This window comes from Cnephaeus nilssonii (assembly GCF_951640355.1).
Source record: "Cnephaeus nilssonii genome assembly, chromosome: 4".
Taxonomy (NCBI): domain Eukaryota; kingdom Metazoa; phylum Chordata; class Mammalia; order Chiroptera; family Vespertilionidae; genus Cnephaeus; species Cnephaeus nilssonii.
The window spans coordinates 83,238,551-83,262,342 of record NC_137075.1 but is presented as its reverse complement, the minus strand read 5'-3'; the positions used below and the strand labels follow the sequence as shown (position 1 = coordinate 83,262,342).

At 45.0% G+C, this 23,792-nt stretch overlaps 1 protein-coding gene across 4 annotated transcripts in view; it reads left to right on the top strand.

The window, feature by feature from the left end:
- The window catches only part of DCAF5 (DDB1 and CUL4 associated factor 5), a 108,587-nt gene extending 85,917 nt beyond the window's left edge, over positions 1-22,670 (top strand). For all 4 annotated transcript variants that reach the window (XM_079767506.1, XM_079767505.1, XM_079767504.1 and 1 more), the window contains exons 8-9: positions 10,234-10,361; positions 18,770-22,670. In XM_079767506.1, coding sequence (XP_079623632.1) covers positions 10,234-10,361; positions 18,770-20,533 — 1,892 coding nt within the window. In that variant the 3' untranslated portion in view covers positions 20,534-22,670. The remainder of the gene's footprint in view (positions 1-10,233; positions 10,362-18,769) is intronic.
- Positions 22,671-23,792: the final 1,122 nt, after the last annotated feature.

Here is a 23,792-nt window from a genome sequence, read left to right as displayed (position 1 = left end):
ATCAGTGTGAGAGAGTAACATCAATCGGATGTCTCCCCATATGCACCCCAATCAGGGATTGAACCTGAAACTTAGGTACATGCCCTCCTTGACCAGGAATAGAACCAGAGACCTTTCAGTGCATGGGATGAAACTCAGCCAACTGAGCCACACTGGCCAGAGCTATAACTATAAATTCTTAATTCTACCAGTGGATTCAGGAATGAAATAGATTGTCTCAACAGGTACTTATCAAACCTCATTTTGGTAGATACAGTCAAACCTTGGTTCTCAAATATCTCCCATCTCAAACAATTCAGTTCTCAACCAAGTTGTTCATGAAAGAATGTCTCGGTTGTTGAACAACACTTTGGTTCTCTACCCAGCAACACTTTCATGCTGATATGATCAGTTACTTGTCAAACAAAGGAGAAAATGTGTGAGTATGACTCAGTTTACCGCTAAACCTTGCATTGTTAACATCTCATGAAATTGTGCTGTGGATATTTTTGTTTTTTTGTGGGTTTTTTTGCTTTTGTTGGTGCTTATTATTATTAAATGGGGCTCAGTGCACGAATTCGTGCACCTTGAAAGGAACTGTGGGCCGAGAGGCTGCAGTAGGCACGGGGGCAGGTCTTAGCCCATCCTCTGCGCCCCCGCCCAGCCCCTCCCAACCGTGGCCCTTGGTCCCCTGTCTGCCGGCAGCCCCGCTCCCGCTCCCGCTCCCGCTGCCGCCACTCCTATGTGCTGACAGCACCGGCCCTGCTCGCACCTGCTGACGGTGCGGAGTGATTGGGGCTGGTGCCAGCAGCAGGTGCGAGTGGCGGCTGCTGTCCCGATCGCCATTCAGGAGCAGAGGGAGGTAGAGAAGCCCTCAGGGGTGGTCAGGGCTGGCAGCCGCCGCTCTCACCTGCTGATGGTGCTGAGCAATCGGGACTGGCGCTGGGCACCAGCAGCGGGTGCAGGCAGGGCTGGCTCTGGCAGTGGGTATGAGCAGCGACTCTGGCACCGGCAGCAGGTGTAAGCAAGGCCAGCGCCAGCAGCAGGTGTGAGCGCCGGGGGAACCGTGTTGCACAGGAGCAAAGAATTTTCAGTAACCACCAGAGGCTCATCCCAATGATGGCGATTGGTGCCCCGCCTTGGTCTGGCACCCCCACTCACCTGCTCCACCATCCTGCTGCGGCTGATGCCTGCCATGTTCCACACACGCCACCTCGTGGTCAGCACACGTCAAAGTGACTGGTTGTTCAGTTGTTCTGGTTGTTCCACTGTTTGGTCTATTTGCATATTAGCCTTTTATTATATAGGATTGTATAGTAAGTCACTCTCTAGGTCCTAAGAAGGTTAGTGATAACAGCAAAGTGAAAAGGAAAGATGTGAGAACAACATTAGAGCTTAAAAAAGGAAATTTTAAAACATAAAGAGGCCATCAAGAGTGCCAATGTTGCCCTAGCCACTTTTCTCAGTGGTTAGAGCGTCGTCCCACGAGCTGAAAGTCCCAGGTTTGATTCCAGTCAAGGGCACATACCTCAGTTGCAGGCTCAATCCCTGGCCCTGGTCAGGTGCATGTGGGAGGCACCCATTGATATTTCTCTCTCTATATATATATCTCCCCCTCCCTTCCACTCTCTTTAACAATCAATGGAAAAAAATATCCTCGAGTAAGGATTAACAACAACAAAAAAAGAGTGCTAATGTTATGTTGCAAAGGGTGTGAAAGTGCTGATGAAACAATGATCACGGGCAATTAAGAAAGGTTAAAACAATCATTTGGGGGTCTAGAATAGATTAATCCCATTTACACTATTTCTAATGGGAAAAAAATGATTCAGTTTTTTAGCACATCAATTCTTTTTAAAAATATATATATATTATTGATTTTTTTACAGAGAGGAAAGGAGAGGGATAGAGAGTTAGAAACATTGATGAGAGAGAAACATCGATCAGCTGCCTCCTGCATACCTCCTACTGGGGATGTGCCTGCAACCAAGGTACATGCCCTTGACCGAAATCGAACCTGGGACCCTTCATTCCGCAGGCCGATGCTCTATCCACTGAGCCAAACCAGTCAGGGCAGCAAATCAATTCTTCTTCTTTTTTTTTAATCTTTATTGTTCAGATTATTACAATTGTTCCTCTTTTTCCCCCTGTAGCTCCCTTCCACCTGATTCCCCATCCCACCCCATGCCCTAACCCCCCGCCACTGTCTTCATCCATAGGTGTAAGATTTTTGTCCAATCTCTTCCCGAACCCCTCACACCCCCTTTCCCCTGAGAATTGTCAGTCCACTCCCTTTCTTTGCCCCTGATTCTATTATATTCACCAGTTTATTCTGTTCATCAGATTTTTTTATTCACTTGATTTTTAGATTCACTTGTTGATAGACATGTATTTGTTGTTCATAATTTTTATCTTTACCTTTTTCTTCTTCTTCCTCTTCTTAAAGAATACCTTTCAGCATTTCATATAATTCTGGTTTGGTGGTGATGAACTCCTTTAGTTTTTTCTTGTCTGTGAAGCTCTTTATCTGACCTTCAATTAATTCTAAATGATAGCTTTGCTGGGTAGAGTAAACTTGGTTGTAGGTTCTTGCTGTTCATCACTTTGAATATTTCTTGCCACTCCCTTCTGGCCTGCATAGTTTCTGTTGAGAAATCAGCTGACAGTTGTATGGGTACTCCCTTGTAGGTAACTAACTGTTTTTCTCTTGCTGCTTTCAAGATTCTCTCTTTGTCTTTTGCTCTTGGCCTTTTAATTATGATGTGTCTTGGTGTGGTCCTCTTTGGATTCCTTTTGTTTGGGGTTCTGTGCGCTTCCTGGACTTGTAAGTCTATTTCTTTCACCAGACAGGGAAAGTTTTCTGTCATTATTTCTTCTAATAGGTTTTCAATATTTGCTCTCTCTCCTCTTCTGGCACCCCAATAATTCGGATGTTGGTACGCTTAAAGTTGTCCCAGAGGTTTCTTACACTATCTTCATATTTCTGGATTCTTTTTTCTTTTTGTTTTTCTGGTTGGGTGTTTTTTGTTTCCTCATTTTTCAAATCTTTGGTTTGATTCTTGGGGTCCTTTGATCTACTGTTGAATTTCTGTATATTCTTTATTTCAGATAGTGTATGCTTAATTTCTGACTGGTCCTTTTCCATTTTTTTTGGCATTCTCATTAAGATCTTTAAAGGTCTCACTAAGTTCCTCAGAGGTTTTTAGCAGATTCTTGAGTAACCTTATAAATGTGGTTTTGAACTCTATATCCAGTCTTCTGCTTTCCTCCATTTCTTTCATTTGTGATCTGCCTCTTTGTCTCCGCATTTTAGCTGCTTCCCTGAGTTGATGGAGTGGCTTTGTGTGCGAGGTGTCCTTTGGGCCCAGTGGCTCAGCCTCCCCAGTTACCTGAGGTGGACACTCTTGGTGCACCCCTTTATGGGCTGCACAGTCTTGTTGTAGTTAAGCCTTGATTGTTGTTTGGTATCACTGGGTGGAGTTGACCTCCAGGCCAATTGTCTGTGAGGATCCGCTATGTCTACACTGGGAGAGCTTCTGTGCTCAGTTTGGATGGGTGGGGTCTCAGGGCGGAGCAGGCAGCCTTGGTTTCCCGTCAGCCCCGCACTAAGAGGCTTGGGTTTCAGTGTCCCACGGCAATGGCTGCACGCACCTCTGAGAGAACGTTGCTCTCGAGTTTTGCCTGCTGCCAGACAGTCCAGTTTCTCCCCGAATGAGTGTGGGTACCCAAAGTCTCACCCGGAACTGGAGTACGTGTAGTCAGGAGGCTTTGTTTCCCTCTGGAACGAGAAAGGCAGCCACGCGTTCAACTGCCCGAGCCCTCTCTACGCGCGCGCCTCTTCACCTCTGTCTTCCGCAGTTCCCCTGGGTCTCTGTGCCCCGCGGCAAGGGCTGCACGCACCTCTGAGAGAAAGCTGCTCTTGAGCTTTTCCCGCTGCCAGACAGTCCATTTTCTCCCCAAGTGAGTGTAGGTACCCAAAGTCTCACCCGGAACTGGAGTACGGTGCAGTCGGGAGGCCCTGTTTCCCTCCGGAACGATCAAGGCAGCCGCGTATCCAGCCGCCCAGCCTTTCCTCACGTCTCTGCATCTCCGCACCTCTGTCTTCCGCAGTTCCTCTGGGTCTCAGTGCCCCGCAGCTATGGCTGCACACACCTCTGAGAGTGCTCTCACGTCCTGCCCACTGCCAGACAGTCCAGTTTCTCCCCATATGTGTCTGGGTTCCCCGAGTCTCGCCCGGGACTGGATTTCAGCGCTATGGGGAGCCTTTGTTTCGCTCCGGTTCGAGAAAGCCAGCCGTGTATTCAGCCGCCCGGCCTTTCCTCTCGCGCGCACACCCCTCCGTGTCTCCGCACCTCTGCCCTCCGCCGCTCCTGCGTCTCAGTGTCCTTTTCTTTTTCCTTCTAGTTGTAGAATTTCCACTCAGCCGGCTTTCCGGTGGTTCTGGATGATGTCTGCTTTGTCTTTTAGTTGTAGTTTTGAAATTGTTATGCGAGGCAGCAGTATAGGTGTTCACCTATGCCGTCAACTTGGTTTCTCCAGCAAATCAATTCTTGAACAGCCTTCCGGAACTAATTAAGTTCAAGAACTGAGGTTCCACTATAATAGCCTTAGCCTTCTCCTTCAAGCCTTGTTCCAGAGAAAATGATGAGGGCATTTATTTCAATTTGTTTGTTTATTGGGTATCCTTATATAAGACATATTATGCAAAGCCCTATGAGCAATTGAAAGATAAACATTTTCTTGCCCTCAAAGAACTTCCAATCTAAGGGAGATGAAAAAAGGGTACATATGTATGGTACTCTAAATTTAAAAATGAGTTCCAAGGCCCATAAAAAGGATGATTAAGGAGGGCTTGAGATGGTGGGTATCAGTAAAATTTTCATGGCATTAGCACTTCAGAGGACCATGAAGGATAGGTAGGATTTTAGTCCCTTTATTTCTCTGCTCTTACCATAGTAAAAATACTTTAAAGAAAGAAAGGAAGAAAATGAAACATTCAAAACTGACAGCAGAAAGATGGAGAAAGAGAAACACTTGGATAATCCACATATTGGATGATGGAGCCCATTAATAGAGACTGCATTTTTCCCTGCATGCTTATATCCCATGGTCTAATTCTCTAATACATTCACATCTTTTCATTTATTTATCAAATATTTACTGAAAACCTACTATATGATCAGCACCATTCTATAGGCTTGGAGTACAACAGAGGAACAAAAGAGCCCTGCCAACATGGAGCTTACATTCTAGAAGGGAAAACAGACAGTGAACAATAGACACAATAAATTATATATATGTTTAAAAAGTTATAAGTACCATGGAAAAGGAAAAGTAGAGCAGAATAAGGGGGACAGGAAGTGGTATTGGGGGAGGGGGGATCAGGGAAATGCAGTTTTTGATGATATTTAGTATAGGCCTGCCTCATTGAGAAGATCACATTTGAGCAAATCCTCAAAGTGGTGAGGGAGTTAGCCATGCAGAAATCTGGGGGAAGAACATTTCAGGTAAAATCAGTGCAAAGGTTCTAAAGTTAAAATGTGCCTAGTGTATATGAGAAACAACAAGGAAATCAATGTGTTGATGCAGAGTGAGGGAGGGGGGTGAGTATGTAGGGGTTGAAGTCATAGAGGTAAGTGGGACACAGGGTGTCTAGTCATGGGTTCTTATGGTGAGTGAACTAGAGAGCCATTAGAGAATTCTGAGCAGAGGAATGACATGATCCAACTTATTTTAACAGGATCACTGCAGCTACTGAGTTGAAGATAGACGGTAGGAACGAGACTGCCAAGCATAGAAATGAGGAGAACTAGCAAAAGTGTCACATTATATAGTTGTGTGGTGATAGTGGCATGAACCGAGGCAATAATGGTTGTAATCTAGATATACTTTGAAGGAAAAACTATCAGAATTTCCTGATAGACTAGATTGGGGAGCATTGTCCTGTTCTATAGCCCCAAGTGCCATTGAGGACCACTTTGTAGCATGATTGATAAGTTGCTTTTAGACTAAGGCATAAAAAAAAAAACCCTGACCAGGTTGCTTTTACCTTTTGAGTTGAAAACATAGTCATTCTTGGAGGGCTTTGTTGAAGCAAATTAAATTGACAAAAAGAGAAGTAATAAGTTAGTGAGAAATGAGAGTGGTATCCTGACCCTTGAGGGGCCTGAGGGACAAGTCTCTGGCTGAATGTTGTGAAAAGAGGAGCATAGGTAAAGAAGGGGAGGAAAATGAGGACCTATATGCTTAGACCCTGCTCTTCTCTAGGGGAACATTTGGCCTTGGCATTTTAGAAAGGTCTTTTTCAGAGTTCTAAGCAAGGGCTTATCTCTGAGTCCCTTGTGTTTCCTAGATCCCCCTAAAGTAGTGAGTGAGTCACTGATGTTGGAATCTTATGAGATGGCCCAATTATTTTATTTTCTGAGGTTTTAGAGTAAAGTGATTTATAGCCTTCCCCACCTCCCTATTATCCCTACTGAACCAAAGGAAAGATGGAAATAAGGGAACTTTGGCCTTGACTTATTAAAGAGATCTACAAAGTGGTGCTAACATGTTTGGTTGAGCTGGCCAAACTGATGCACCAGAGAAATGATCATCGGTTTGTACAAAATTGTACAAATAAATGACAGCTCAAGAATGAGTGTCGCTTTTCCTGGGTGTGTCCTAATTTATTCACTGGTACCCATTATTAATGATTAGGTCATGGCTTCATTTGGTAACCATGGGTGAGGTTGATCCTCACCAGGCCCCTGACCTGTAGTCTAGAGATGACCCTCAGGGGAGTATATAGGTAGTGTAGTTGTTGGAAGAAATAATCTCTAATTCCTTTCAACTTGATCCGTCTAATGATGGGCAGGGTCTGGCTAAGTAATGGAGGAGAGGAGACCCCAAGTTCTTACTGATGCTGGTATTTTTACTTTAGCCATTTCAGAATAAAGAAATCTTATCTATCTGAATTATTCAAATCTCCAGAACTGATAAAAATTTATTCTCTGAAAATCATTGTGTCTAACTATATAGTAGCAGCTGTAGCCAATCACTTGAAATCTGGAAACCAGAAAAGGAACTATAGAGAACCTTTCTGAAGCCCTTTCATTGCTATGATTCTGTGTACATAGCTTTGGTTACCTTAAACAAATGGAAGCAATAATTCTTCCTGTAGCTGTTTACACTATCAGTCTCTTGGTCTATTGGCTTCCTCCTCTTTTTCAGACTTTCTAGGTATCAGTTTGGGTGGAAAGAAGAGAGAAGACTTCATATTAAAACTAGAGGCCCGTGCACAAAATTGTGCACCAGTGGGGTCCCTCAGCTTGGCCTGCAGGATTGGGCCGAAACTGGCTCTCCAACATCCCCTGAGAGGTCCGGGATTGCAAGAGGGCACAGGCCAGGCCGAGGGACCCCACCGGTACATGATCGGGGCTGAGGAGGGATGCGGGAGGTTGGCCAGCCAGGGAGGGACTGTGAGAGGGATCCAGGGTGTGTCTGGCCCATCTTGCTCAGTCCTGATCAGCCAGGCCCCAGTAGCAATCTAACCTGCCGGTCGGAGCATCTGCCCCCTGGTGATCAATGCATGTCATAGCGACTGGTTGACTGCTGTCTGTCCCCTGGTGGTCAGTGCATGTCATAGCAACTGGTCAACTGTCTGCCCCCTGGTGGTCAGTGCACGTCATAGCGAGCGGTTGAGCAGCCTTAGCATATCGTTAGCATATTATGCTTTGATTGGTTGAAAAGATGACCAGACACTTAGCATATTAGGCTTTTATTATATAGTATTGCTACCAAGAAGAGAAACCAGATGAGGTCACAGTGCACAAAAGAGTAATAGAAACAGTTTTTCCATGGTCTGGAATTTTCAAGCATTGATACCCCATTTAAATTCAGAACTTAAAAAGAAAACCAGCCCTGGCTAGTGTGGCTCAGTTGGTTGGGTGTTGCCTGGTGCACCAAAAGGTTGCTGGTTCAATCCCTGGTCAGGGGCATGCAGGAGGCAGTCAATTAATGTTTTACTTTCACATTAATGTTTCTCTCTCCCTCTCCCTTCCTCTCTCTCTCTCAAAGAAGAAAAAAAGAAAAAGAAAACCAATCTATAAGATAAAGATTTAGAAGGATTTGGAAATCAGTTATGAGCTTCTTACTTCATTCCTATTCAAATCATTTCATTTCTTAAAGGCTACCAATATGGTGGAAAGGTAGTAGATTAGACATGATAGCCAAATAGACTCTGATTCAAATCCTGGCTCTGCCATTTACTAGCTGTATGACTTGGAAGAAGCCACTTAAATTTTCTGAGTTACTTAAATTCCTTTTCTTGGAGGCAGTAGGATTAAACAAGAGATTGGTACTAGGTTTAACCTGAAGTTTCTTTGCTAGTGACCCACCCCCATGGGGGTATAGATAGGAGTAGGATGTTGTTAAACGTTGAATTCAGAAGAGACCGTGAGCAGGAATGCTATTTGTTGAACCAACCTCATATAGAACAAAATTAGACTTGAAGGAATTCCTTGGTGGTCGTGAGATTCCTATATTGAGACAACTGTTTTAGATTCCCATGGATCCCTTTTATTTTGAGTAGACTCAGGTTACTTTTCCCTCCTCTCACTCCAGCCTAGGAATGTGGGGCACTGAGGCTGTCTAGGGGATTCTGTCGTGGCATCCTACTTTGGTGCTTAACCTTTTCTGATCCTACTTTTCTTCATAAAATCATAACAGTTCTATGTCTAGTCACTCTTTTCCTTTATGGTTTATTAGCAAATTTTGTGTTAGGCTGAGATATTAATAGCTTTAAATGTATTATCCATCCTGGGTAATTCAAATATTAGTAATGTCAAATATGTAGTGGGGGGATTAGGCAAAGGATATTTTTGTCACCCACCAAGTAGAGTAAGCACCTAGTACTGCATAAGTTGGCACTGCCAAGGGACAGATCAGTACAGTCTGAGACACTGATGTTATAAAAATAATATTTACATGGCAATAAAGAGGAATATCTTCCATGAGGCAAAAGAGGAGTTGTATCGGGATGCCCAAAGCAGAGGATCCCTTCCCCAGAGCCAGAATGTTTCTAGAGAAGTGATGTTTTAGTCATATTCCTTCCAAACACCAAAACAATACATGTTTGGAATGATATTTGAGCAAGGTGGATTTGGGAGTGCGATGGTATGGAATGTGGAGCTGAAACTAGACCACTAGGGTATGCCATGCTCCTGGTAGAGACTAAGAAGGTATTTATTGCTTAGATAAGTGAACACTCATTTGTCTGTGTCTGAATGCATCATATTTGCCAGTTTGCCAGGGTCACAGGTTGGCCTGTGTGTACTGAGCTATTGTTGACGGTTGCTCAGAAGCAACCTTGCTCAGGACTTGGGTGCATGTGTTCTGTGTGACTGTGATGTCCTGACCAGTGAGGTTGAACCTTTGCGATTATCCCAAGTTCATAAATGATGACATATTCATTTATGGTGCAAGTTCCAGGCCTCCGGTACTTTTCTTAGCCATTGAAGAAAAAAGTTTTTGGGATGGTCTTTAAAGTACAGATTTCTATTGTGGCCTCTTGATTTTAATCCATATGTGATGTCTTTAAGGCCCACACACTCTAATTTCAGATTCTCAAAACTTTGGCCCTGCGTATTATGAAAGTGACCCAAATCTCTTCTCTTTATCCTTAGTTCTTCCCTTCTATCAGGATGAAAAAAAAAAAAAAAAAGAAAAGAAAAGAAAGAAAGAAAGTATATATTTTCTTCCATTATTTCCCAGTGGTTTTTGTATATTTGTTTGTTTTGTTCGCTATCTGCATCATAGAAATTGAGGGCAAATGGACCAGAGATGTTTTTGTGCATTTGAATAATTACATGCTTCTGGTTCTGCTTGTCCCTGGCTCAGCTGCCTAACTGTTCCCGAGCAGTTCAGTCTCATTTTGCTCATGACTGGCTTTTTCTAAGGTAACATTTGGATGCTATCTTGGTATCAAAAAACTTATGAAATGTTTTAAGTGGATGTAGCTTCATTGACAATGGAATTACAGTGGGTGGGCGTGGGCAATGCTTAAAGGCTAAATAAAGGCTCTTGGTAAGAGCACATATACTGAGAGATATTTCATCTTCCCTCTTCCCATAGCAACTTTATCTGTAAAATTAAGCTATCTGCTGGTGGAATAGTTAATAAAGAAACTTGACTCCAGTTCAGAGATGTTTGCCTGCCATTACTGGAACATATATACTTTCCTCATTTGATTTTTGTTTCCTTCTGTCTTCCCAGGTGGCATTGGTAGAGTGGTCAATGGAGCCTTCATGGTACTGAAAGGGCATCGGTCTATTGTTAACCAGGTCCGATTTAACCCCCACACCTACATGATCTGCTCTTCTGGTGTAGAAAAGATTATCAAGGTGAGGCAACTTCCTTTTCTGTCCTTTTAGAGAAATTATTACAATTCACAGTTGGAAGAAATGTTCTGCCTTTGCAGTTCACCCAGATATGTAGGACCTCATATCTAAACATACTAACAGTCTATCAAAATTCTCAATTATTTTGACATATTACAAAATATTGAAAAATTGATTTTAAAAAGATTTAAAACTTACCTCCTTTCAGGACTTTTTTTTTTAAGATAAGAAACAATGTATTGTCATTTATTCAAATACTAGAGTCCCAGTGCATGAATTCGTGCACTGGTGGGATCCCTTGGCCTGGCCAGCAATCGGGCCAGTTGGGGCTGTCTTGCCCAGTCCGTGGGGAGGGACTATGGGAGGTTGGCTGGCCGCGGGAGGTTAGCTGTGGGAGCGCACTGATCAACAGGGGGCAGCTCCTGTGTTGAGCATCTTCCCCCTAGTCAGTGCGCATCATAGTGACCAGTCGACCAGTCTTAACATTCGCTTAGGCTTTTATATACATGGACTAGTAGCCCAGTGCATGAAATTTGTGCACGGGGGTGTTAGGGGGGGGGGGCCTCAGCCCAGCCTGCACCCTCTCCAATCGGGGACATCCCTCTCGCAATCTGGGACCGCTGGCTCCTAAGCACTCACCTGTCTGCCTGCCTGATCGCCCCTGATTGCCCTTAACCCCTTTGCCTGCCTGCCTGATCGCCCCTAATTGCCCTCCCCTTCTGGCCTGATCTCGCCCCTAATTGCTCTCCCCTACCAGCCTTATCGCCCCTAACTGCCTGTGCCTGCCTGATCACCCCTAACTGCCCTCCCCACCAGTCTGATATCACCCCCAACTGCCCTCCCCTGCAGGCCTGATCTCACCCCGAATTGCCCTCCCCTGCCGGCCTGATCTCGCTCCCAACAGCCCTCCCCTGCCAGACTGATCTCGCCCCCAACTGCCCTCTCCCGCTGGCCTGATCACCCTAACAGCCTCTGCCTCAGCCCCCTCCACCATGGCTTTGTCCGGAAGGAAGTCAGACATCCGGAAAATGGCCAGTCAGCCTGGTCTAATTAGCATATTACCCTTTTAGTAGTATAGATAAATTATATAGAATAGGATTGCTTAAATGGGGACGGGGGGATCCTTTTTCAGCAGGAGGAGATGCTCTTGGTAGACAAAATTACATAATCCCTATATCTGGACTGATAGCCAGCCATATGCACTATACTGCAAAACCAGTCATTAAAAAATTGAACCGCTTTCTTACACCTTACACCAAACAGCTCTTGTCCTTAAAACCCCTCCTCAGCCCCCATTAGGTTCTGCCTCTGCAGTTCACCAGGTTAGGTTCTGATTGGTCGGTTTCTATGCCAGTCAGTGTCAAAAGCTCCGCCTCCTAGGCAGCCATTGGCTCCTCGCAGTTCACCCAAATTTGGTTCTGATTGGTCGGTTTCTATGCCAGTCAGCATCTGTGGGCCTATCTCCGGGCCTGATCAGAGATGCAGTGCTGACTGCAGGACTGACTTCCGTGGCACCAATCCAGCACTGATTGCCACAGGGGCTGCGGGTCAGACCCTGCTTCTCTCTCCGGGCCTGATCCGCAGCCCCTCAGTAGTCAGTGCTGGGTCGCAGCGCCTGCAGCAGCGGCAGTCAGTGCAGGACTGACTTCTGGTGTTTGGTTGTCTGTTCGGTCATTTTGGACAGTATGGACCCTGGCTCTTTAAATATATAGATATTGATGTATTAACTCACAAGATAGTCACTTAGAGGCTTTTGTAAAGAACTGGGTTTTGAAAAGCATCAATAGAAAACAGAATTTAAAAAAAAACATTAAAAAAAAACCACAGAGAATAATTATTTCTACTGAGTGGTGGAAGATAACTTCCTTGTGGTCAGAAGAGGTAAATTTACGAAATGTACAGTGTCTCTCTTTTGGACACATGATAAACCCTGGCAGATACTTTATGAAACTTCAAGAAACAGAAATTGCTTCCCTTCCTGTCCTTGAAGCCCTAGAGATAGCCAGGCCTAGGGAGCACCCTCTTGCAGCTTCTTGAGGTTGCCAACATTCCTTCACTTATGGCCACATCACACTATGGTGAGTATCTTCAGATCTCTCTCTGCTCTGTCGTTATATCACCTTCTCTTCTGTGTCTCAAGACCATTTTTAAAATAGTCACTAGGCTTTGAACTATCTGTATGCTGCAACATTTCCAGTGGCCTTTGATCTTGAGTGTGATGAATTCTGATTTCTAAAACTCATCTGGAGGTTAAGAAGCCACTATCCCCTTAGGTAATTAGTGTGCCCTTTGCATTAATCGTTGTCCTAATATGGCACAGAGATGACTGACTGCCAGAATCATAGCTAAATTGTCTCAGGACATACCAAAAACCCCACTGCATGTGGTTGCCATTTAGGCTAAAGACTGCATCAACTGCCCACTGACTGAATGAACTTAAGCCTGCCAAAGAATATTTTCACAGCCTGCAACTGAGAGACCCAGCCTGGCTTGTATCCACAGAAGGATGGTTCACTGCCCATCACTCACATTCCAGTTGCCACTCACCATTTTCCATACCTGAAAATGAGGGATTGGAGCAAATGCTGTCATAACTTGAACTTAAATTAAGGATAGATGATATTCTCCACCCCCCCCCCCCCCGCCCTTGCAAAAGTTAAAACTCCTCTTTTATCCCCCCCTCTAAAATGGCCTTGAAAATGTGAGGGAGGTTTTAGGGGGAAAGTAAAACTTGGTTTGTGATGATTTGGTAGTTTTTGTTTTGTTTTGCTCTTTAAAAAAGGCATCTAAAATTAAACCAAGTTATATCTGAAGCAAGGGAAGAAGGGAAGCTATCAAAGATATAATGTTGGAGTTTCAGTCAACATGCTTATTTGTCCTTATTCCAGCTTCTTGTATTTAGATTTTATTGGTCCTGTGACTTTCATGATTGCAGGCATTTCCCCATAGGGCTAGAACAGGATTTATACATCATTTTTATTAACTTTTTCTTTTTACAGATAATGATGTTTATGTTATACACTAGAGGCCCGGTGCACGAAATTCGTGCACAGGGGGGGGGGTCCCTCAGCCCAGCCTGCACCCTCTCCAATCTGGGACCCCTCGAGGGATGTCTGACTGCCCTCCCACAATCCAGGACTGCTGACTCCCAACTGCTTGCCTACCTGCCTTCCTGATTGCCCCTAACCGCTTCTGCCTGCCAGCCTGATCACCCCCTAACCACTCCCCTGCCAGCCTGATTGCCCCTAACTGCCCTCCCCTGCAGGCCTGGTCATGCCTAACTGCCCTCCCCTGTAGGCCTGGTTCCCCCCCCCAACTGCCCTCCCCTGCAGGCCTGGTCCCCCCCAACTGCCCTTCCCTGCAGGCCCAGTCGCCCCCAACTTCCCTCCTCTGCTGGCCTGGTCACCCCTAACTGCCCTCCCCTGCTGGCCTGATCGCCCACAACTGCCCTCCCTTGCAGGCCTGGTCTCTCCCAACTGCCCTCCCCTGTTGGCCATCTTGTGGCAGCCATCTTTGACCACATGGGGGCAGCCATCTTGTGTGTTGGAGTGATGGTCAATTTGCATATTACTCTTCTATTAGATAGGATTAACTGGTTAAAGTTAATTACACAGCTACTTAGTGGTAAAGTAGGATAGAGCCCTGTTTTTTGTTCTTCCCAAAACACTGCCACACTCACCATGCTAGTGGGAAGGCAGCAAGCTGGCAGCCTGATGTCCTGCTGGATTTGATTATCTCAGTAGTCCTTGACTTGGGCAGTCATTGAATTGGCCTTGTCCCTTGCATTGCTTTCCCTTCTGCTTTGGCCTATGACTAATGGGTTGGCATGCCCTCTCCAGGTCTGTTGACGTCATTCTTTTTCTCAGAGAGCTCTGCTTGGGCATCTCCTTTAGAAGAAAATTTCCTGCATGACTATATAATCTTGGATGCTTCTGTGCTGAGTCTCCCCAATTACTATTTAGTCAACTGGAATCCTTACCCTAAAGGTCATAGGTTGGAAACTAGCCAAGCTCTCAGAGGAGAAAGAGAAGAAAATGTTTTCTCTGTGAGGTTATCCAGACTAAACTATAGAGCTTAACTGCTTCTAGGTTCCAGTAGGATCTGAATCCTGTCCCACCAGGAGGCACATTAAGCCATTTGAACCTTAAGTCACTTGGTACCCTCAAGCAGCTTTTTGAGTCTGTCTCCTATCTGTCAATTGAAAACACTAACCATGAATTGTCACCTAGGAGAGCCTATGATTTATGTGTGCTTATCAATTTCTGACTGTTTTAATAAACATCACTGTCCTACTTGTTGTTTCTGAGAAGGTCAGTGGCTCAAAGAAGATCTTCCCACCATGCTCTAGTCCACCCTGACACCTGCTTTTCTTTCTCTCTACTTTATTCCACCTTCTCCCTGTTTGTCCTTCACTGCTGCCTTTCTAGCCCAGAGGAAAAGAATCCCTGTTGTCAGGGCCAGCCTTTTCTCACCCATAACAGGTTTTCTGTCCCCCTGAATGCTCACATTTAGCAAAAGAGGGGTCTATTTTGTAGATAAACACAAGCAGGGGCAAGATGGGGCAAATAAGATTTTTTAAAAATATATTTTATTGATTTCAGAGAGGAAGGGAGAGGGAGAGAGAGAGATATAAACATTAGTGATGAGAGAGAATCATTGATCGGCTGCCTCCTGCATGCTCCCTATTGGGGATCGAGCCCCCAACCTGGGCATGTGCCCTGACCGGGAATCAAACTGTGACCTCCTGGTTCATAGGTCGACGCTCAGTCACTGAGCCACACCAGCAGAGCAAATACTGACTTTTTTTTCTTCTCAAAGACCAATATTTATTCACCCCATATGTGTGATATAACTATTGTGTGCCATTTGTGCTAGGCCCTATAGGGAACACAAAGGCAAAGAAAGGTAATGCAAGTCCCCTAGGAATTGATGACCTGGTAGGAGAGACAAGAAATAAAGATAATGGGAAATGCAATAGGTATACAAGAGACATCAAAAAATGCTGTGGGAGGAGAGAGATATTTTTCCCCATATGGGGGAATCTCAGTTTATGTAATATTTGAACTAGATTTTGAAGAATAAAGACTGCAAAAAAAGAAGAGTAATATTGGAAGAACATTCTAAATGGAGGGAATGGATATTGTCCAGTTCATGCCTGTGAGGTTGAACTGGACACGGATCTCTTCCCGCTGCCTCATTGAATCAACAAATATTTATTGATCACCTACTGTGTTCCAAGCATTGTGCTTATGAATAAATGCTCAGAAGCAGCAAAGTGTAGGACCGGTTTAGGCCAAAATGATCATGTTTGGCCAAAGTGGAGAGCACAAAAAGGGAGGACTTAAGATATAAGGCTGGGAAGGTAGGCTGGAGGTGGGCCAGATTAAAGAATGTGGAGAACTTTTGAATAAGAATTGTACTGTATCCTTTTCATCAGCAGCCTCTTGAGCTAAACTTTACACTGGACTTGGAAAGAGAGAGCTGCTCATCCCTCTTCCTTTTCTCATGAGCCTGCCCTATGAGGAGGCATGTCTAGCTACCTTTCATATGTCACAGGAAGTTGTATTTTCATTTTTCACTTTCATTGTAAATAAATAAACAATTTCAAAAATGCTTGAAATTTATATTATGGATGATGGAGGACTAAGATAATAGGGACCATCAGTACTTATTGTGTTCAAAAGTCTCTTTGAGGATGAGTCTGAAACTTTCTGATTGAGGCATTCATCTGCTAAATGAAAGAGAAAGCACCCCATTTATTGGTGTTGGTATGGACTATAGAAATGATTCTTATTTCTACAGCTGAGAAAAGGGACTTTCTACAGAAGAGAAAAGGGCGAAGTCATTGCTCAGGGACATGCAGTGGGGCTGGGGTTCCTATCTGTTCTACCTGCTCCAGCAGCTCTGTGCTACAAGTCTCCTGAGGCTAGAAAACTGGCTGTCTATGATGAGGGTTTTGTTTTGCTCTGAATTTTAGGATTGGGTAATCTGTTACATCTATTCACTGCTTAATGAGGGAGCTGAGCTTCACCCAAGATCACCAGCTAACTAGAAGCTGAGTGAAAACCCACACTCAAGTCTCCTACCTCCTGTTCCATTACTCCAAGCTTCAGGAATGAAAGTCTGCCTCAGCTTAATGTATTCCAGAGTCCAAATAAAAGCTGACTTTCGGTGTTTTGGTTTTCATTCCTTAAGTGAAGACATAGGGCTCTGGGTAGTAGATTAGAACCTCAAAACTAGCTTTTTGGATCGTTAGACCAGCATCTTTCTATTAATATTTTGTGCTTCTGTTAACAAATTCTGAGTTTCTGTGAAGTACATATAGATTTAGCTTCATGTTTGACCACATGGTTGGTAACATTTTACCATTTTTTAAACTGGGGAAGTGTGAGATTTGGTCCAGAATATAGTGTAGGACCACAAAACATCCTAAGGGCTTTGCCTCATTTTCCTTTCTAAGCCACTAAACTTCTATTCCTCTGGACATCTGTTCTCAGGGATAATAATTTATAGTTTGAGCCTGTTGCTGAAGGCCCTGTTTAAATGTTTCTCAAACATTGAATCTCACAAAGGATTTGAGACTCTTTAGATAAATCTGTTATTTCCTGCTACTTATTTTCTACTAACTATATTCTAGTGTTTCTTATTAGTTGGTTCCCCTCCACTTGCTCATTCCTTGAGTGCTTGTTAAAAATTCAGGACCCTGGCCCTGGCCGATTTGGCTCAGTGGATGGAGTATAGGCCTGTGGAATGAAGGGTCCCAGGTTCGTTTCCGGTCAAGGGCACATGCCTGGCTTGTGGACTTAATCCCCAATAGGGGGTGTGCAGAAGGCCGCCAATCAATGATTCTCTCTTATCATTGATGTTTCTCTCTCTCCCTCTTCCTTCCTCTCTGAAATCAATAAAAATATGTTTTAAAAAAATTCAGAACCCTGACACCTCCCCTGACTTATTGAATCAGAATCTTTAAAGGTGGGTGGGGCTCAGGAGTCAATGTTGTAATTATTTTTCAGGTGATTCTTATGCACTCCAAAGTTTGAGAACCACTGCATTCAAACTCCCCTGGGTGAGATTGTGTAGCTGGAGTGGGGAGAACACCTGAGGAGTTGAAGGCAGGGCACAAGTTGAAGGAGGAATGAATCTGAGTTGGAAATTGGTAGAGAGCTAATCTAGAAGGTTTCTTCAGCCCCTCTTGAAATGGGGATCCTCCAAAGAAGCACTACCAACCAGGAGTTCAAGTAAAGCATGGAGGGAACAGGCTTCAGTAAATTTATGGAGGCAAATTTGGCTTTGAATAGCTTTGGGGAAATGAAGCCATTGTCTTGATAGAGCATAGGGAATGAGGAGCCACTGTTTTCTGGGTTGGGTGCCATCTAAAGATAGACACCAGCCTGTCAGGCAAGAAAATCGCCTGGAATTTTATCTGAGTTGCCATGGCTACTAGCTGATCTAACCAGGCTTCTTTGTGCTGCTCTGTGGACCAGTCTGGCAGTCAGGTGAAGCTAATCGTCCTCATTTGCAGTGACAGCTTAATTACCTTGAACTTGATTTTTGCATAATTTATTCAACTTGTGAAGTTGGGCCTTTGCATTCAGACAGATCTGAGTTTGAATTCTAGTTTAGCCACATTTTAGCTATGAATCCATGTTTCTGACCATGGAGTGGAGGGAGGTTAAGGGATGGGGCTGCAGTGTTGGGGTGAGGGGTGCCCTATCTATTCCTGCAGTAACAGAAGAGTTGAGGAGCAAGCCAGCAAATCCCTGGTTAAGAGAACCCAGTTTCCTGGGTAACTAATGTCTGCATGTCCAAGAGGGAAGTGCAATGTAGGCAGTTGGCTATTCTCATCAAGCTCCAGAAGCAATTCCCATTAGTTAAAAATAGAAATGTTGCAGTTGGAGAGAAGTGGAGTTAGAGGCTAAAATATTAACTGTCACAGAGGACTGACTGCTGGGTCTGTTTCGCTTCGGCAAAGTGGTGTCTCTGTGCACAGCTTCAGTCTTCTGAGAGTTTTGAACACATTGGCCAATCTTTAAATCCTCCTGTGTCCTCTGAGATTATGAAGGGGAGTATTATAATTTTCATTCTACTAATAGAGGAAGTGAAAGGAGCAGGTGGGTTTTGGGGGAGATGGTGGGTGATTTTCCTGGGCCTAGAGACAGGACTTAGGTCTCCTGACTAATGCTGTGGCCTAGACAAGGCTTTTTCCCATATCTGACGTTAGAAGCCTCAGTTTTCATATGTGCCCCAATATAATCTAGTCTGATAAAGACTATTTTTAAAGTTGGTTGACAAGTCCTGGCTAAATGACAGGAAGAGTCTGGGAAAGCTCTGCCTTGGTGTTCTCTATTGCGACCAGGTTTAGAATACTTTCCAATCAGCCCTCCTTGGTCTTGTTTTCACCTTCTGTGCAGATCTGGAGCCCGTACAAGCAGCCAGGATGTACAGGAGACCTCGATGGTCGGATTGAGGATGATTCCCGCTGCCTCTACACCCACGAAGAGTACATCAGCCTCGTGCTGAACAGTGGGAGTGGCCTGTCGCACGACTACGCCAACCAGTCTGTGCAGGAGGACCCCCGGATGATGGCCTTCTTTGACTCGCTGGTGCGCCGCGAGATCGAGGGCTGGAGCTCTGACTCCGACAGCGACCTGAGCGAGAGCACCATTCTCCAGCTGCACGCAGGGGTCAGCGAGCGCTCGGGCTATACTGACTCCGAGTCCTCGGCCTCGCTGCCCCGGTCCCCGCCACCTACAGTGGACGAGTCTGCAGACGGCGCCTTCCACCTGGGGCCCCTGCGGGTCACCACCTCGAACACAGTGGCCGCAACTCCTCCGCCACCCGCTTGCGAGGACACAACTTCCCGCCAGCAGCGCCTGTCGTCTCTGCGGCGCTACCAGGACAAACGCCTCCTGGCGCTCTCCAATGAGTCGGACTCTGAAGAAAATGCCTGTGAGGTTGAACTGGACACGGATCTCTTCCCCCGGCCTCGGTCTCCCAGCCCCGAAGATGAGTCCAGCAGCTCCAGCAGCTCTAGTAGCTCCGAGGATGAGGAGGAACTGAATGAACGCCGAACGTCCACCCGGCAGCGGAATGCCATGCGGCGCCGGCAAAAGGCGCCCCGAGAAGAGAAGCCCACTGCTCCGCCCAAGCCCGCCAACACCTACATTGGAGAAGACAACTATGATTATCCCCAGATCAAAGTGGATGACCTCTCCTCTTCCCCCACCTCCTCTCCTGAGCGGAGCACTTCCGCTCTGGAGATGCAGCCAGGCCGGGCATCACCAACTTCAGACATTGAGTCAGTTGAGCGCAAGATTTATAAAGCTTACAAGTGGCTCCGCTACTCCTATATCTCCTACTCAAATAAGGACGGAGAGAGCTCCCTGGTGTCTGGGGAAGCAGACGAAGGGAGAGCGGGAACCAGTCATAAGGACAGCCCGGGCCCTTCCTCCAGTAAGGAAACCTGTCTAAACACCTTGGGGGCCCAAAGGAACCAGGACCTACCCCCTGAAGGCCACAGCAAGGATGCTTTAAAAGAAGGGACTTCTGCTAAACATCCCAGCCTTGCCCCAGGCCATGAGCACAGTGGCCACTCTTGGGCAGAGGCACCAGAGGACACCGCTCAGGACACTAACAATGGTGGCTCCGTAGAACACTCTTTTGAAACCAAGAAGCTCAATGGAAAGGCTCTGAGCAAGGCCCTGAGCAGCCGGGCTGAAGAGCCATCCTCTCCTCCTGTCCCCAAGGCATCTGGCTCTACTCTCAACAGTGAGTCTGGCAACTGTCCCAGGACCCAATCTGACGACAGTGAAGAGAGAAGCCTCGAAACCATCTGTGCCAACCACAATAATGGACGCTTACACCCTCGCCCCCCTCACCCTCACAACAATGGACAGAACTTTGGGGAGCTGGAAGCAGTGGCCTGCTCTTCTCCAGGACATTCAGACACTGACCATAATTTGTCCCTGACAGGGGGACTCCTACACAAAGATTGTTGTGGGTCTGAAATGGCCTGTGAGACCCCCAGTGCTGGAATGAGAGAGGACCCCCCTGACCCCCCAGGCATAGACAGCAGCAGGGCTGTTCATGGCCATGGTGGCCTCAAAAGGCACCGAGTTGAATTGGAAGATACAGATTCAGAGAATTCCTCCTCAGAGAAGAAACTAAAAACATGATAAATACAAAGGGAAAACAAAAAGCTACAAAAAGGAGCTTTACAAAAAAATTTTTAATCCTGTTTAGTGAATACAGAGGAAAGGAAAAAAAAGTATTAAAGGCACATAAAACCAGGGCCTGAATTTTGTGTCTGATGCTGCTCCCTTCTATTCAACAATGGGTCTGATGTTTAGTTGTCCATTGGCTTGTGCTGTGCTAAGAAAGGGGAAAAATCCAAGTGACTCCTTTCTAGTAAAACTTGAGCATAGTGTACCTGTGCAGATTAGATTCCGTCAAAGTAAACCCTTGTTGAGACATTTGATTTGTTCTTGTGTGTGTGTACATTGGTATGCGTGAACTCATTGTTTCAGACTTGTCCTTAGTTCTCCATCAGAAAAGGATCTATGGATCTGTGTTTTTGCCATCTCACTTTGTTTACATGCCATAGGTGTTCTGGTCTTAATGATGAGTACCTGCTAAGTCAGGTTGTGCTGCCAGTAAGTAGTGGATTTGTGCTGAAAGACTAGGGAGGAGAATAGAGACCGGCCTTCAGCCCATTGGCTGTGCTGGAAAGGAAAGCATGGTTCCTTTTTAAAGAAATATTCCATGTTTTCTCTCAGTAGCACTTCTACATTGAGCATTTAACATAGACGTACTAAAAGTGAAGCATTTTTAATGCTAATAAGAGGTTAGCACTTAAGATGGGATTCAAGAGAACATAGATCTCTGATAAATTTCACTGATTACAAATTGAGTGATGCTGCAACATACTATATGGAGGCCATAAAATATAACTAGTTGTGGGTAACACTTTAATCAGTTAGATACTTAGTTCTAAGAGACACTCAGAAGGCCTGCAGGCGCTTCCTTGGCCCCATGGGATGGTGTCTAGGCATATTGAAAGAAGGGGGAAAGACAGCTCTCAAGAACTTGGTGCTCAAACTACTAAAGTGGATGTTATATGTGTGTTAAAAAGTGTAGTAAAGAGCAGAGTGTGGTACTATATTAATTTAATTCAACCCGAAATGATTGGTGAGAATTGGTGGGCCTAGCATCTTCCCCCAGGCTTGCAGTTGACAGAGGCTGTGGTGTTCTGACTAGATCTTGCAGAGCAGTGGACATCTTGAAGTAACAGATTCTTATTACGTAGGTCTGTTAGGAGGCAGAGTGTGTAGAGAGAGGAGTCACTAGTTTAAGACTCCTGGCTCCTAGAAGAGACTCTGTTTCATTGAGGTACATACAGATTGAGAGGGGAAAAGACCAAGAGATTTTCAGCATTGCAGTGGTAGTTACAGTCACTTGGTTATCAATGAAGGGTTGTGCAAGACAGGAAGGACTAAGGATGACCAGATATCTTGTTGTCATAGATGTCATGAAAAGGCAGGAGAATAGTGGCAAGAAATGAGGAAGAGAGAGAGGAGAACACAATCACTTTCTTGGGCACAAAGGTGCTAGACAACTAGGAGCCCAGTCGGCATTGGTGTAGGCAGGAACCAATGTGTGACTGGTGTGGCCTCGCTGATCCTTTTAGAGGAGGACCTGTCCTACTGGAACCAGGACCAAGGGGAGACAACCTATGCAGGATGAAGACTCGGATGGATTTAGGCACGGGGGGAAGAGGGGTTATTTATAAATAGAAGGTTGTTGGTTAAGCCAAAAGGAGATAGCTTGCTAAGCTTTGTGAAAGGAAAGATGTGCCTGGTCTGTGTGATGTGACTTGGGCGTGAAAACTGTCTTAGGAGAAGGAGCTGAAGGAGTGTGAGTAGCAGTGGGGATGCTTACAATTTAACAATTGTAATCTCACTGGGGGAATAAAAATGGTTCTGTAACCATTAGAATTGCTTTGGATTTGTAATCAAAATGGTTTTATGATTTGTCTTTGACTATTCACAGATAATTGTAAATTCTGGTTTTATAAGCCCAAGTCATTTTACATTTGCTTTTCCAAAATTTATTAAATTGGAATTTTTTAATCCTTTATATACTAAAAAAGATATAATCATTCAGTGTGTGTTTCTCTTCCCCTTCCTAGTCAACATACCTAACGTTTTTGTTTTATTTAATCAGTAGGTATCCAATCAGTAGGTATCCTTTTCTGACTTCTCTGATAATCCACATATCTTCCTGGGGAATAAAGAAGTTGTTCAAGTTCCCTTGCGAACTAGCCACTTGGTAGTTACTGTTCCCAAATGCAAAATTTGGTCTTTTCATGTTAAAAAGCCTTCATCTCATTTGGGTACTCAAAAGAGAAGTCAAAGTTTATTCTGGTTCAACTTTAGTATCCAAGAAAGATCCTTTTTTAGTAAGGATGCCTTTCATCCTTGGGGGAGACTCTTCCCAGCACCCCAGGGTCAGCATGCCAGGAGATAGATAGGCCCTCAGGATATCCACAGGAGCAGGAGAAATGCTTGTCTCTGTGGCCACTCCACTCTCATTTCTAGAAATCTGTCTGTGATTGTGGTCCTGGAAACCTGGCTGGAACCACTTCCAAGATCCCTTTGCCCAAACCCCTATAATATAGAGGCTCCAAAGTGGGAGGCACATTTAATCTCCAGATTCTTCCAGGAGAGGTCTTTTTACCAGCAGGACTGTGGCACTCATTAGATCAAGAGCTATTCAAAAGTGCCTCGTGTCTTTTTCTGAATCCTATACATAAAATTTTAAGTGGCTGGTCCAGATAGATAAAACCATTTCTCTCCACTTTATTTTCCACCTGGTTTTGTGAGTCCTGTGTCTGTAGGACAGCAGGTAAATGAGTAGTTGGCTTGGGGCAAACGAAGGTTGCTACCGTGCTTGGTTTACTAAGCCGGAGTCCCCTGTTTGTCAAGGTGCCTTCCTCTGCTGAAGCCTTACCTCCTCACAAGCCCACCTCTCCCAGCAGCGCTAACTCTTCTCCTGTGTATATGCAAATAAACCTATTATTCACTTCTCATGGCTTCCTCTTCTCTTCCAGGGGAGACTAGGTTTCTTAGACACTCCTCTTCTTAAATTTCTTTCCTGGTTTAATTCTTGCTTAGTTGGAAACTTGATTCAAAACTACACTGAAGACCAGAAGAAGAACTGGCCAATGGTCACTGTCACTTCTAGGTATTGGGACAAATGTCACATCTGAACAACAAAATGTAGGATACGCAGAGGTATCCACTTGGTCTGGAATTGACCCTTTTATTAGTTGGAACTGAGGGAGTGAGGCAGTAAAGCAACATTATAAACAGCCCCCAAAGAAATGTTTTCTGATGTTTCCAAATATCAGATTGCTTTTCCTGCCCTGTCTCAGGC